Source organism: Macrobrachium nipponense, chromosome 35 (genome assembly GCF_015104395.2).
Source record: "Macrobrachium nipponense isolate FS-2020 chromosome 35, ASM1510439v2, whole genome shotgun sequence".
Classification (NCBI taxonomy): Eukaryota; Metazoa; Arthropoda; class Malacostraca; order Decapoda; family Palaemonidae; genus Macrobrachium; species Macrobrachium nipponense.
This window is the reverse complement of record NC_061096.1, coordinates 46,544,453-46,561,996: the sequence shown is the minus strand read 5'-3', so window position 1 is coordinate 46,561,996 and position 17,544 is coordinate 46,544,453. Positions and strand designations below refer to the sequence as shown.

The 17,544-nt window shown below is 33.0% G+C and overlaps 1 protein-coding gene across 1 annotated transcript in view; it reads left to right on the top strand.

Annotated features, from left to right (window-relative positions):
- Positions 1 to 17,544, top strand: part of LOC135208738 (disheveled-associated activator of morphogenesis 2-like) — a 174,941-nt gene that overhangs the window by 71,098 nt on the left and 86,299 nt on the right. The window contains 1 exon segment of the mRNA XM_064241229.1: positions 17,064 to 17,195. Within this exon segment, the coding sequence (XP_064097299.1) occupies positions 17,064 to 17,195 (132 nt within the window).

Sequence of the window (17,544 nt, the reverse complement as noted above, 5' to 3'; positions counted from 1 at the left end):
TACAGTAACATAGTGCCTCAGCTCATTGCTTTTGTAAAGCATTAAAGGAAGTAAGATTGTATAGACTGAATAAGGATGTATATTTTGTTTGGAAAGGTGTTGCTGTGTTTTTTTATTTTGAGAGAAAAAAAAATCCTGCCACTATATAGTTACATTTTTTCCCACTTATTGCTTTTTCAATGTAGCAAAGCAAATCAAGAAATTGCATACGTTGAATAAGTGTTTGTGTGTGTGTGTGTGTGTGTGTGTGTGGGCTTTTGTTTTTTCCCTGGGTGAGGTGTGTGAGGTTTTGCCTTTGTTTTTTTTCTGGGAGGTGTGAGAAGAAGCAGGAGCATGCGCAGGCTCAAGCGCGCTTGCAAAGTCGCGAAGTCTCGCGCATAACTCATGCAGCCGACACCTGATATCTCACCTGTGGCGTTGGAGTAATTTAATCACCTGCTCGTCATGAGGTGACATTTCAGAAAGCTGAGTAGTCTGATGTTTATTTAGTTTTTGATTCAACTTTCGTCTCTCTTATTCTTGTTTATTTCTTTTACGTTTTCGCGTGCGTACTTTGGATGTGCCTTGTTTCTGTGATTTTTTTTGTTTTTTTTGTTATTTGTTTTAAATTATTTTTAGAAATGTGTATATAAAAAGCAGGTTTATTGCTGTGTTGGTTTCATTCCTTGATGATTCACATGTTTGCCTATGCTGTGTTTGCTTATGAATAAATTTGTTACTGTAATAATTTATTTCCTGTCTAGATTCATAGATTTAATCATTAATGAATGTATAGTTAATAAATTCATGCAGTAAATAAATGATGACATTAAAAAATTTATAAAGCAACAAATGACATTAATAAATCTATACAGTTAATAAATAATGTATTTAGTGCATTTAAATTAATTACAGTAATATTTTATTTACTTGAAATTTTATACTTTTATTGATTTCATGATTTTTTAGTGTATTGGATTTATATTATTTTTTTTTATTTGGCTAATTGCATTTTCCTATCATCTGCCCGAAGTGACTCATTTATGCCAATACTTTTACCAGACCCAAATAAATTTTGAGTGAAATATGTTTAGTTCAACTAAATATGGTTCATCGCTAATGAAAACCCTCTAGACTCAAAGGAAAACTTTACGTTTATAACTTTAATTTTAAGATAATTGTGTTCCACGAAAAACTTAGCAACGGACTAATTTTGATAAACAATCAAATATTTTTTTAATGTAATAATTTATTTAATGTTTAGATTTATTGGTTTTCTTATTAATAAATTTATTCAGTACATAATTATTGCATTAATACATTTTTGCAGTAAATAAATGATGGCACTAAAAATTTAAATTTAGATCCAATAAATAAACAAATAATCACATTCATATAAGTATAAAATATAAATAAAGTAAATAATATATTACATTAACTAATTTAGATATAATAAATAAATTATATATTTACCTTATAGATTTATTAATGTATCATTTACTACCGTATAGATTTTTTTAGTGTCATCATTTATTTACTTCATAAATTAATTTATGCTTATTAAAATCAGTTCCTTGTTACGGTTTTCGTGAAACACAATTATTTTAGTTATGAGTTTACGAGAGAGAGAGAGACTTAATTAATGGACGTCTGACGTAAAAGTTTTCAATCACCAATTACCAACAGAAATGTTAATGAGTTATTGAAATGACCAATTTCTCCTTTTCATTTTTTTAAGGAAAATTATTGTGACGACTTTGCCTGTCCGTCCGCCCTCAGATCATAAAAACTACTGGGGCTAGAGGGCTGCAAATTGTAATGTTGATCATCCACCCTCCAATCATCAAATATGCCAAATTGCAACCCTCTAGCCTCATCAACTTTGATTTTATTTAAGGTTAAATTAAGCTATAATTGCGTGTCTGGCAACTCTGTAGGACAGGCCAGGCCGTGGGTGAAAGCTTTATGGGTCACGGCTCATACAGCATTATACACTATACAGAAAACTCGATTGCTCCGAGGAAACTTCGACGCATTTTTTACCTGCTTGTTACTCCCCTTAGCTTTTCATGACTACAAAGATAACGCTTGACATTCCAAACATTTGTGTTACCCGATGCGGAGTGACAGAATTACCTCTGGCTTGAACATGATGAAAACAGATGTTATCATTTTGATGCGCAATTTATCGTCAGGCGTTCCGTTAGTTTAGTTTTCACCTATTTTCATTCAAGAAGAAGGAGGAGGAGGAGCTGGAGAAGAGAGAGAGAGAGAGAGAGAGAGAGAGAGAGAGAGAGAGAGGTGACGTTTAATTGCACTCCGTTCTGTCTTTTTCGTTGAGATTGTACATTCGGCATAGTAAGAGAGAGAGAGAGAGAGAGGTGTAAAGGTTCAGTGATTGCATTTAGAATTGTTTTCCAATTTTGCATTTTCCTTGAGGTTGAAATGGCCCTCCCATTTGTATATTCAGTGGAGAGAGAGAGAGAGAGAGAGAGAGAGAGAGAGAGAGAGAGAGAGAGAGAGGACCCTTCATTAATCAAACCTCGCTCGCCCAAAACTCTCGCGCCCCGAGCCAAAATACCCCACTCCCTGTTCATCAACTTTCATCACCCACCCCCTGTGCTTTCACTCCAAAGGGTCCCCCACCCCAACAACAATAACAAAACCTGTCAATGGGGGTGGGGCCATGGGGCTGGGGAAAGGGGGGGAGGGTGTGAAAGACAACTGAAAAGACAAGTACAGCGCTGGAATGCCTTTGTTGTTGTTGTTGTTCCTCTCATCTCGCCTTTGTTGTTGCGAGGAAAGTCGAATAAAAGGAGAGGGTTGTAAAGTGGTTGTAGAAATGACTTTTCCTTTTTTTGCGGATTTTTTTTTTTTTTTTGCGCTTCATCTGAACAATACTACAACGCTCTGGGAAGACAATGGATGCTTAGGCTCCGGATGTTAGTGCCAGGCAAGGAGAGAGAGAGAGAGAGAGAGAGAGAGAGAGAGAGATTATTGTGCTAGGTTTCTGGAAGGAGAGTGAGTTACAGTGCTAGCTAGCATTTAGGATGAAGGTACTTGAGAGAGAGAGAGAGAGAGAGAGAGAGGTTTCTTGGAAGCGAGAAAGAATTCTCTGCCAGCATTTAGGAAGCTGGTACTAGAGACAGAAATATAAATAGAGAGAGAGAGAGAGAGAGAGAGAGAGAGAGAGACAGAGAGAGAGAGAAGAGAGAGACTCAAAACTTGAAATATAAAATAGGTAATGTTCAGACGTAGCCAAAAGCACACCTGAAGCATAAAATACCAAAACGTCAATTTTATCACGAAACTCATCACATGTAAAGTTTTTGTTTTTTTTTTTTAGTTGAGAGAGTTTTCTTTTTTTTTCTTTGATTCCTTATTGAATCCTCATTTATGGCAGCAGAGAGAGAGAGAGAGAGAGAGGAGAGAGAGAGAGAGAGAGAGAGAGAGAGAGAGAGAGAGAGAGAGAGAGAGAGAAAGTTTCAAGGTGGATTGAAATTTTCCCTGGTGTTTTCGTTACCAGGAATTTGTTGGAGATACGTAGGAGGAATTGAGTTGGAATTTTGCTGGGAATTTATAAGGTATACATAAAATAATGCGAGGGAATTTATTGGTGATACATAGATGGAAATACACAGAAATATTTAATGATACATGACAGTAAGCGAGCAATTTATTGCTGATACATAGCGGAAATGCACAGGGATATCTAGCAATACTTGACAGTAAGCGACCAATTTATTGGTGATACATTGCTGGAAGTACATAGGAATATTTAATGATACGTGGCAGTAAGCGAGCATTTTATTGGCAATACATAGGAGGAAATACGAATTTTTTAAACGATACATAAAAGTGAGCTAGTAATTTATGGGTGATACATAACAGAAAAATAAGAAAAACTTTTTAATGATGCATAAATGCAAGGGAATAATTTATCGGTGATACATAACTGGTAAAAGGAATTTTTTTTAATGATACATAAGGTAGCCAGGACTTTATTGGTGATGCTTAACCAGAAATAAGGTGGAATTTTTTGTGATACGTATAAGTAAGCGTTAAACGAGGAATTTATTGGCGATACAGAGAACTAAATTAGTTGAAAATTTTTCGTGATTCATATTCGGAATTAATTTGTAGGTAATAAGTAATCACCACCCCCTGTGCTTTCACTCCAAAGGGTCCCCCACCCCAACAACAATAACAAAACCTGTCAATGGGGGTGGGGCCATGGGGCTGGGGAAAGGGGGGAGGGTGTGAAGACAACTGAAAAGACAAGTACAGCGCTGGAATGCCTTTGTTGTTGTTGTTGTTCTCTCATCTCGCCTTTGTTGTTGCGAGGAAAGTCGAATAAAAGGAGAGGGTTGTAAAGTGGTTGTAGAAATGACTTTTCCTTTTTTTGCGGATTTTTTTTTTTTTTGCGCTTCATCTGAACAATACTACAACGCTCTGGGAAGACAATGGATGCTTAGGCTCCGGATGTTAGTGCCAGGCAAGGAGAGAGAGAGAGAGAGAGAGAGAGAGAGAGAGAGAGAGAGAGAGAGAGAGATTATTGTGCTAGGTTTCTGGAAGGAGAGTGAGTTACAGTGCTAGCTAGCATTTAGGATGAAGGTACTTGAGAGAGAGAGAGAGAGAGAGAGAGAGAGAGAGAGAGAGAGGTTTCTTGGAAGCGAGAAAGAATTCTCTGCCAGCATTTAGGAAGCTGGTACTAGAGACAGAAATATAAATAGAGAGAGAGAGAGAGAGAGAGAGAGAGAGAGAGAGAGAGAGAGAGAGACTCAAAACTTGAAATATAAAATAGGTAATGTTCAGACGTAGCCAAAAGCACACCTGAAGCATAAAATACCAAAACGTCAATTTTATCACGAAACTCATCACATGTAAAGTTTTTTTTTTTTTTTTTTTTTAGTTGAGAGAGTTTTCTTTTTTTTTCTTTGATTCCTTATTGAATCCTCATTTTATGGCAGCAGAGAGAGAGAGAGAGAGAGAGAGAGAGAGAGAGAGAGAGAGAGAGAGAGAGAGAGAAAGTTTCAAGGTGGATTGAAATTTTCCCTGGTGTTTTCGTTACCAGGAATTTGTTGGAGATACGTAGGAGGAATTGAGTTGGAATTTTGCTGGGAATTTATAAGGTATACATAAAATAATGCGAGGGAATTTATTGGTGATACATAGATGGAAATACACAGAAATATTTAATGATACATGACAGTAAGCGAGCAATTTATTGCTGATACATAGCGGAAATGCACAGGGATATCTAGCAATACTTGACAGTAAGCGACCAATTTATTGGTGATACATTGCTGGAAGTACATAGGAATATTTAATGATACGTGGCAGTAAGCGAGCATTTTATTGGCAATACATAGGAGGAAATACGAATTTTTTAAACGATACATAAAAGTGAGCTAGTAATTTATGGTGATACATAACAGAAAAATAAGAAAAACTTTTTAATGATGCATAAATGCAAGGGAATAATTTATCGGTGATACATAACTGGTAAAAGGAATTTTTTTTAATGATACATAAGGTAGCCAGGACTTTATTGGTGATGCTTAACCAGAAATAAGGTGGAATTTTTTGTGATACGTATAAGTAAGCGTTAAACGAGGAATTTATTGGCGATACAGAGAACTAAATTAGTTGAAAATTTTTCGTGATTCATATTCGGAATTAATTTGTAGGTAATAAGTATAAGGAAGCAAGTATAAAATCCATAGGTGACATGTACATAAAGGTAATAGTGGAAATTGTAGGTGAAAGAAGCATGCAAGGAATTTATTAGAAAAATTGTAGGTAAGGAAGTAAGCATGGAAAAGAATAAAAGAAAACCGAAAAATAATAAATAAGTTGCTTTATTATTATTATTTTTCAGTTACTTGCAGATGGGATGAAACTTTAAAACCAGTTCTCTCTCTCTCTCTCTCTCTCTCTCTCTCTCTCTCTCTCTCTCTCTCTCACACACGTTTTTCAAATTCCTGAGAAATTGCAAACTCGTCTTCAGTAAAAAGTGAAATGTCCCTACACAAAGGCTAATGTTTGATGTGTGTATCCTTGCGTATCTCTTTGTTCATCAGTTTCTCATATGACGTAATGGTCCATACTCCTACGCTGTCAATTATACCTCTCACGCGGTTAAATATTCACCACAAGCCAATTAAAGGACACACACCCACACACACAATCACTTAGTGATTCAGATCGTTAATTTTCGTACAGTGGACTTGATGATTATTAACTCTGTTACTTCCGTCGTGTTTCTGTCGCTTCAGTACGCATGCGCAAGAATGTTACGAAGAGCTGTCATAGTGTCTGAGATTAAGCAGGATATATATATATATATATATATATATAGGTATATATATATATATATATCTATATATATATATATATATATATATAATAATATATATATATATATATATATATATATATATTTATATATATATATATATATATATATATATATATATATATATATATATATGTGTGTGTGTGTGATGTGTGTGTGTGTGGTGTGTATGTATGTATGTATGTGTGTGTGCGCGCATGTGTAAATACTATCATGTTACAATGATGGTATTATTAATGGAGAATATTGATGATATTATTGTTAACCTTGCGTCTCTCTCTCTCTCTCTCTCTCTCTCTCTCTCTCTCTCTCTCTCTCTCTTCAAAACATATGAATACAGATGTTTATCCTCCCACTCTTTCTCTCCCGCAATTCAAGCAAGGCGTTGGGTGTCATAATCATAAACTACTTATAACCCGTCTCTCTCTCCTCCTCTCCCTCTTTTTTCGCTCTCTCTTCGTCCTCGAAATCTCAGTCGAATCCGTCTCTCCTACCTTCTTCTTCTCTTTCTCTCTCTCTTTCTGACGTCCAGCATTACTTGTGCTCACCAGGAAGTACTTCCGTACTTCCTTATGGTCACTTTCAAAGGACCTCTTAATGACAGTGTACAGCCCAAATGTGGGAAGTTCTTCCAGTTGTTACCGGAATCTCGTGACGTCAAAATGCTTCTAATTTATCTTTTCAGATTTTGTTTATTTCCTTTCGTCTGTCTCTTCGGGAAGATAAATGTAGGCTTTTTTGTGCTTGGTTTGTGACGTTGTCTTTGGTTTTGTTATCTGGTGTTTGCCTTAGTTAGCGGACAAAATTATTTTGTTATTAATCAGCGTTTTTATTTGTTTATTTTTATATATTTTCTATATAATTGTATGATGTTGAATATTTTTATGTACGTGTAAGGAACGTTTATTGTATTTAATGTTTTGCGAATATTCCTAGGTTATATAGATACAAACATACCTGCACTCGCGCGTGTATATATATATGTGTATATATATATATATATATATATATATATATATATATATATATATATATCATATATGTACACTTGTGTGCGCGCGTATGTTTGTATGTATGTAACCCAGGAATATTTGCCCAACACCTAAGCGTTTCAATAGAATAAACGTTCCTTACTCGTACATAACGATATACAACATCACATAACTATATACGGATATATATAATATATATATATATATCTATATATATATATATAGATAATATATATATAGGTATATATATATATATATATGTATGTCTTTATGTTTGTATATATAATAATGTCAATATTATACTCTATTATCAATCGTAATTATGGCTTTCATTTCTTGTTTCCCTTTCATGATTTATATCTTTCCAGTCATTCACTACTCACATAAATTACATTCATCACTACTTCCTTTCATTATTTTTTAAATCCATTTCTGTACGTGTTGCTCTCGACTGGAACATCACTTTTCGCTTTTTTTTTATTCCCCACGAATTTTTTCACAGATCATGGATAGAAGACAAAAGATATTTATCTCTCTAACTTAGGTAAAACGTGGAAAACACACCCTCCCTTCGGGGCATTTTTTTTTTTTTTTAAATGCCATGGGTATGGGCCCCATGCTTCCATGTCACCGTGCCATTCCCGTATGATTGTCCACTATCTTCCAGATTTTTTTTTTTTTTTTTATAATTTTTTCCATTTCGTCGGAAAATACCTGACCTTTTCTTCACCTTGTGTTGTAAGCCTTTTTATGTTGGAGGATGGCGTGGAAAATAGTTGGTCATTTCTCAGTATTTTGTCTTAGAACTTCGACTAGGAGGAGATTGACCTCTTCTTTTTCTTGAAACTTCTGATGTAGCAGATTGAGCTCTTGGCTTTCTTAAAACTGGCAATATAGAAAATTGACATATTTTCTTCTTAAAACTCCGACTGTATCAGATTGGCAGCTTGTTTTTACTTAAAACTAATGCAGAAGATTCTTCTCGTTTATCTGAAAACCTCCATATATAGAAGATTGGCCTCTTGTTTTTCTTAAAACCTATTCACAACATTGACATGTTTTCTTCTTAAACCTCCTTATGCAGTAAAGTGACATGTTTTTTCTTAAAACTTTTAATGTAGAGGATTGACTTGTCTTTTCTTAAAAGAAATGTAAAAGATTGACCTTATGATTTTTTCTCATAAAACTAATGTAGAAGATTGCTCTCGTCTTGTTTTTTCGTAAAGCTAATATCGAAGATTGACCTATTTTTCGTAACATCTATATGTACAAGATATTTTTTGTTTGTATTAACACCATACGTAAAGGATCGACCTCATTTTATTTTTATATTTTATGTTTATTTTTATTTACTTCCGCGATAGAAAAAAAACCAAATGCTGTACTGTCTTGCAGATGTGCTGGAATGCATGACCTATATTGGGATTTTTTTTTTTACCTTCGTGTAGTTTTTATCTAAGGATTTTTTTAATTTGAAGAAAAATTCAGGCCACAAGAGATTGGATAGCTTATTTATTCATCAGTGAACAACACAATAATAAACCATTGTCACAAAATCACAATAACATGAATCATTTCTAAGATACTGCAAAAGTAGGTTATACTAATCTTTCAATTCACTTTTTGTATCAATTGGCGAAAATCTCCTTGATTATATTGCAATTCTGACCTTAATTGCCAATTTCCTTGAGTAAAATATATCCACAGGTTTAGACATTATTACCAAAATCTCTCATTATAACCATTTAGCAGATAACTCTGATGTGTTCGAGATATTAAAAGAAATCTTATATTCAGTCCTTCCGAAAACGAGAAGACTATTGGATTAAAAACCTGTCACATTCAATTGTTTTGTAGACCACCAAGAATATTGCATTACAGAATATGAAGAGGTTTGAAGAATTGGACTCAGATTTGGGTTAAGATAATATCAAGTCCGCCAAAGTGATACATCACTCTATGGAATTATTTTCGCTCAGTTCAATCTTGACCACTTTATAGCGCTTGCGTCCGGACGAAATAACTGGTAATTCCACAGAATAGACCATCTCTCTTTTATTAGTTGTCTTTTTTTTTATTGAGTGATAGAATACCGTCAGTAAGCGTTTTAATCGCAATATCCAGGTATACAGGCAAAAATAATGTATTTATATTCAAAATGTTCTTGAAGTCATGAAAATTAAAATTAGCCCTCTAGGTTATGATAAGTTGCCGATCATTGAACAAGATCTCTTGCTGTCATTTAGTCCACTTCTTTATTTTTCGATGATATGAACGGCTTTACTTTGTGTCATATCAAATAGATATCGGAAGTACAGTTGCCAGTTATTGATTTTACGATGATTTATGCGAATTCTGTATGCGTATTTATATATATATAAAATACTGGTCAGTACAGTATACACGGACTGAGATGTGTGCAAATACCATAATATTTTTTTTTTTTTACTTATTTCGGGAGATACTCAGGTGTTCCACTAAGTGAATGAGGCACAGAGGTCAACCACCTCAGTCACAGGTGTGGCAGGAGTTCGCAGGTGTGAAATGACATTGTAAAGTGTTAATACAAATAATCCTTGTCAACATTTGTGCCTGTGATTGATATTTGGTTAATTTTGTGTGTGTATATATATATATATATATATATATATATATATATATATATTATATAAGTTTATATAACACACACACACACACACATATATATATATATATATATATAATATATATATATATATATATATATATATATATATATATATATATATATATAATGTGTGTGTGTGTGTCTGTGTGTATATATATATTCAACTCCACTTAACTGAAAGAGAAGGGTTTGAACATGACGAAGAAGTATTAAGCAAAAAAACAAAAGCGAGAAAAAGTGTGGAGGAGGTCAGCCATGACCCAATGCAGCTGGCGACGCAAAGGGCATGCAGTGATTTGCAATGGAGTAGTTAATAGTTCATTGCATGTGTGTTGCAATTTCTTAGATCTGGTGGCACTCTTATAGCTGCTAACCTTAGCATAGTCAGCTTTCCACCCGTAATTGTATATTGTATTTATGCTATATTTTTTTATTTTCACGAGGAAAGGAATTAAATTTGTTGGAGTTCTTTTATATAAAGTAATATTTATCCTGGTTTACGTTATTTAGATAGTGAATAGGTAAGCAAATTGATTATCATTAATTAGTAAAAGAATCGATAATTATATAGTGACATTTCAGAATTAGCGGACGGGAATATATAATTGGTAAATCCATGAACAATTGAATAATAAATTTTTATGATAAGTATGCCACTTGAATTTCCCTAATTGATGACTGAAATATCGAAATTAAATAAAAGTTAGGCTCAAACATTTTAATAACTGAATAATAATTTAATTAAAGAAAATATAACTTCAAATTTTGCAATCGATGATTTGAGTATACAATAATTAAATAAATTTTAAACTCAAACATTTTAATTTTGAGGAATCTAAATAACTTTAAGGAACACTTGATAAGTATATGAATACTGAAATATTGAATAGTCATGTCGAAATGAAAGTAATTAATATAAAACTAAATATTTTAGTTGTACACACAATTTCGTAATCAACGACTGGTGTATAAACATTCATTGAAATTTAAACCCAAAAATTGTAATTGTTAGAAATCTAAACAGTGCCTAGGGACACATTAGATAAATTATTACTTAAATATTGAATAATCAAGTCCGAAACACGACAGTCAAACCTGTCATTCAAAGTTGGTGTATGAAAAAAGTAGATATTATTCCCAAACGCTTTAATAGTTTGCAATCTGAACCGTGTTAAGGAACACTTATTAAATGATTATTACTTAAATATTGAATAATCAGGTCCTAAATGAATGAAATGTAAACACAAACATTTTAATTGTTAGATATCTAAACAGTGTCAAGGAACACACATTAAATAGGTGTATGAAAAAGTAAGTGGATACTATTCCCAAACATAATTAAATAAAAATATATAAATAAATAAATAAATAAATAAAATAAAATAAAATGAAGATAAATAAAAATAAATAAATAGAAATAAAAATTTTTTTTAATTTATTTTTATTAATTATTATTTTATTTATTTATTCATTTATTTTTATTTATTTACTTATTTTTATTTATTTTTATATATTTTAATACTTAGCAATCTGTACAGTGTTAAGGAACACATATTAAACGAATTATCACTTAAATATTGAATAATCAAGTAAAAAATACGACATTTTAGACTTGTCAATCCAAGTTCAAAAATACAGTTGGAAGTGCCTCGAAGAAACTGGCGTGCTAGCTCACCTGTACATCTCTTCTTAAGTGTACATCTGGTGGCCTTTGAGACGCCGTGCGCGCACTGACGTGTAAACCACGTGTTCCGGTCGTATGTACGTGTGCATGTGTATATATGTGCGTACGAGCAGGAGGGTCATTTACCTCCTTGTTTGTACTTCCAACTCACACATGCTGTCATGGAGAGAGGTGTAATTTGCAGGTATACTCTGTTCTGAGTATGTAATGGATTGACCGGTGTATTTTGTATTTTGTAGGGATGGGTGTCTGTGTGTGTTTGTTAATACACCCACACACACAAACATATATATATATATATATATATATATATATATACTAAATAAATACTATATATATATATATATATATAGATAGAGATATATATAATGTTCATGGCCTTTGTATGTATGCATGTATTATTATTATTATTATTATTATTATTATTATTATTATTATTATTCGACCTGATTTATACTACCTTTATGGCCTAATGTAAATTATCATCATGAATATATCACCATCATATTATTATTATTATTATTTCTGCCAAGAACGTTATTTAACTTCAGTCTGTCTGTATGTATGTCTTTATGTCTGTATATCTGTAGGACTGCGAAAACTACTGTATTCAACGGACTGAGTAATTTCTTCAAGATAATTAACATCTAAATAACATCGATGATGATTTAGTAATTTTTTTCACATTATCAACTAGATACAATCTTTCCAATGTCTTGCTACTTCGTGTATCTGTTTTGGAGATATATTAGCTTTCTCTCCTCTCTCTCTCTCTCTCTCTCTCTCTCTCGCTACGCTCTCTCCGCCTCCCCTCAGTCTCTATCTCTCTCTCTCTATATCATATATATATATAAATATATATACGTATATATATATATTATATATATATAGTATGATACGTATAATATTTATACATATATTTATATATTATAACCATATATACTATACTATATATATAATGTAATGTATATATATATATATAATATATATATATATGTTTATATATATATTTATAAATTATCTACTTTATTACTATGAGAGAGAGAGAGAGAGAGAGAGAGAGAGAGAGAGAGAGAGAGAGAGAGAGAGAGTAAAGATTACTTGAAAACGGAGATATTTGTCTCTTTAATGATATTTTTACTTGAGACAGAGAGGTAATAAATAGATAAAATAGATAAGACTCATGATAACCTAATATCTCCCTTGGGCACACACACACATACACGCACACACACACACACACACACACCTTCGCTCATTACGGAATACTGATAAGCACCAACGCTGATATCACAGCAGTTCCGGTTACCTGTAATGCATACAGTCAGCCAACCTACCTTGTTTGCGTTCGGTTGGCGCATGCTCGTTGCATGCTAAGCTAACCGACGTTCAGACGTTTTAACTCTTCAAGAATAACGGAGTTGGTTTGTGCGTGTTTGTTCGATTGCAGTAGGTTTGTGTTTGAGTTTGTTTGTGTGTGTGTGTGTGTGTGTTTTTTTTTTTCGAATTTTGTTTTCACTGTAATTTAGCTGATAGGTTTAATTCTGTTGTTGCTATTATTACTCTTGTTTTCTAACTATTATATATATTTTTTAAAAATTCACAATTCGTTTGATTACTCTAAGCAACGCTTGTAATTATTTTTGTAATGCTGTCAAAAATGATAATGATAATTATAGTTTTGAAAATGTAGTTGTGCATTATAACTGCTATATTATTATTATTATTATTATTATTATTATTATTATTATTATTATTATTATTATTATTATTATTATTATTATTATTATTTATTTATTTATTTATTTATTTTCTCTGCTACGTTGCTTTCACAAATAAACAAAAAATGAGTAAAAATTTTGTAATAAAGAAGCAGCTTATTTGCATTTTTTCCAACACCGCTATATTAAGATACATCCCTATTAATTTCACGTACATCAAAAAGAGTATATATCAAGAAGGTTTTGCTTCGTAATATTTAAAATTTTACTTATTTCCATACTATAATTACCCAGTACTTTATCCCTTCGTTGTGTTTAAATAATTTTTTCCTCCAAATCTCTGTTGATTTCTGAAGATTTAGGAATTAAGATAACAGACTGTGTTATCAGTTGCATCAAAAGGAACATCAGGAAATAAGATAATGCTAATAACCACTTGGAATTAAGATACGAAGTAGGATTTTGGGTTCGAATATAAACTTTAGGCCAAAGACGCCATGCGAGCGCTGGGACCTACGAGGTCATTCGGCTCTGAAAGAGAAATTGAGAGTAAAAAGATGTGAAAGGTGTAACAGGAGGAAAACCTCGCAGTTGTACTAAGAAACAATTGCTAGGAGAGGGTGGAACGTTAGATGGAAGAAAGAGAATATGAAAGGAGGTGCAGTAAAAGGAACGGAAGGGGTTGTAGTTAGGGCCGATGGGACACTGCAAGGAACCTAAAGTAACACCTACAGTGCACCGTGTGATGTGGACTGATAGCGCTGCTACCCGCCCTTGGAGGGTGGGGGATAGGAAGTATTGAAAGAAGTTGAAATTCTATTTTGTCTGGATATCCTGGCGTTAGCCAAAAAAACACTTCCCAATTAAGACTTCACCAACAATGCCAGAGAGAGAGAGAGAGAGTAGAGAATAGAGAGAGACGAGAGAGAGAAGGGGGGGGGGGGAAGGGGGGGAAAAAAGGGATGCGGGTGAGATGGATAGAGAGAGAGAGAGAGAGAGAGAGAGGGAGGGGGGGGGGCTTTTCTCTTGACGGGACGCAAAAATGCATGCTAATCGAGTTGACGAATCTTTTGTTGTTGAAAAAATGCAGACGCGTCATGGCGAAGACAGTGTCTTGGAATTCACCCAAGTGAGATCATCTACAGGTAAATGGAAAGATCTGATGCTGGTTTTCTGCGCCACTACTTCCTCAATTACTTCCTAAAATTAGGTTTCGGTGTTGATAACCTATTTGTTATTCTTTGGAGATCACAAAACCGAGTTTATGGTTCAATTCGAGTCGTATCTGAATTGATTTGAGTTATTTTTCGTTCACGGAATCAAGGTATATATATATATATATATATATATATATATATATATATATATATATATATATATATATATATATTATACATAAAACACGGGATCGAATGCAGGCCTTTCAAGTATATATATGTAGATGTATATATGTAGTATATATATATATATATATATATATATATATATATATATATATATATATATATATATATTTATATAGATCAGAAACTTGGACATAGCTAGTTACAAGTCATAGAGCTATGGAAAGAATAATAATGAATAACACTAAGAGAAAAAGAGCGACATGGATACGAGAGCAAACTAAAATGGAGGATGTTAACAACAAGTAAGAAAAAGAAATGGACGTACGCACGACATATAATGAGAATGTCAGATAATAGATGGACAAAATGAATAACAGAATGGGTCCCTAGAGATTGCAAAGGAAGCAGGGGAAGGAAGAGAAGACAATGGATTGACAAGCTAAGAAAATTTGCGGGTATAAATGACATAGAAGGACAATTAACAGAAGTGAGTGGAAGGACATGTCTGAGGCCTTTGTCCTGCAGTAGACTAGCAACGACTGATGATATATATATTATATAATTATAATATATATATATATTATATCTATATATATATATATAATATAGATATATATATTATACACACTGTATACATATGCATCATTAACTTCCTACTAAATATGAACCAAATACTTGACATTCCTTCCATTATTGTTGCAAATTTGAAACCGTGCAATTCCCATGGCAGTGCATCGGACATTCCAAAAATACTATACTCGTCTCAAAATCTATGGACCAGCGTGGCCTACTTGGTCAAAAATTCGGCAGAACAGTAACCTCCTGGTACGGAACCCAGCTGTCAAGCCAATAATCTACCTGATCCGAATCTCGCTGATTAATCACCTGTGAAGTTCCGTAACAGTAACTGCTGCCGTAATCAATGCCTTGTATTCAGTTACGAAAATCGTCTCGGGATTCGTGCTTCATTCTTTGATTGCTTTCTTGAATGCTTTCTTGCGCGGTCTGAAACCGCATGAGATCCCCACTTAGGGGAACACCTGCGTTATTCTCACCTGTGCTTTTGAGTGCGCTCGCCCGTAGCTGGGTCATCACAGGTGTTCAACCGTCTTGATATATAAGTATTAGATAATGTTTTATATGGGCCAGGTGATTATGTATGTATGTATGTATGTATGTATAATATGATATATATCTGGGTGTACATTAGTATATATATATAGATCAGAATTTCTTCATTTGATTCCTTCACTTGGATCTTAAGGCTTTGAAGTGACAATTGTATCCAAAAAGTTTGAAAATGTGATGAGGACATTTATTACAGTTATACACACACCACACACACACATACACACACACACACACACACACACACACACACACACATATATATATATATATATATATATATATGTGTGTGTGTGTGTGTGTGTGTGTGTGTGTGTGTGTGTGTGTTTAGATATTATTCATTATATGAATATATATACTATATATATTAACATGTATACATGTATAATTTTTATATATATAATTATAATTATATATAATTTTGTATTCTGTAACCGACGTGTTGACGTCGGTTACAGGTGAATGAATGCATTACTGGCGGTGATTATCATTGGTAATCAGTTATTATTATGATGATTACTTATTATTGCTCTTTGTATTACGTATTGTTTGTCATGCTTGGATGGCCACCTTTGTTGTGAGGTGAATAAGACGGAGAGAGAGAGAGAGAGAGAGAGAGAGAGAGAGAGAGAGAGAGAGAGAATTTACACAGCTGTAAATAGCATTATAATAATATCCATTAATTATTGTAATTACAGATGATGCGCATGTTGATTGCATTAATAAAGTTGGTTTTTACACGTGTTATAGAAAAATACATACACACGCTCACATAAACTTGCGCACAAGCATGTATGCATATATATATATATATATATATATATATCTATATATATATATATATATCGTACGCATATGCACGCACACACACATACACACACACACACACACACACACACACACACACACATATATATATATATATATATATCTATATATATATATATACTATATATACAGTATACATATGTTTCCACTTTTCAATTACACATAACTACATGCAAGTTTTATCAAACGTATCTTCATAACCACCGTTATTTAAACTGATAAAACATATTTCCCCAGATTTTTATATTCATTGAAAACCATTCAAAATATCCCCCGAACATTATACATTAAGTTTCCAAACCATTCTTCATAATCACTTGTCCTTCCTTTTGATGTAAAATGTCGATTTCAACTAATTTTTTTGTTTTGTTATCTTTCAGGCCTTTGGGTCCTGTTTCCGGGGAGCGGAAAGTCCAGATTGGTCCCAGACTACAGCTACTCTCTCTAAGCCTTGGAATACAGTCAGGGAAGGCATACATAACATTGCCTGGCCAGCCTGGGGAGACGTTAAAGTAAGTATATATATATATAAGTGTTGACCGTATGTTTACATATGTACACATGTTTATGTATAAGTATGTATATAATATATATATATATATATATATATATATATATATATATATATATATATATATATTATGGATGGTCGGAGTCGACTGTCTCTATCTTTGTATTTGAACCAAAAACCCAAGTTCGAATCCTGGCTGGGATTAGATGCTCTTACTACAATTATAATTCCCTTAGGTGTAGGTTATTTTTAAAGTATGATATATAATATAATATATAATATAATTGCGCTTATATATATATATATATATATATATATATATATATATATATATATCTATGTATATAATA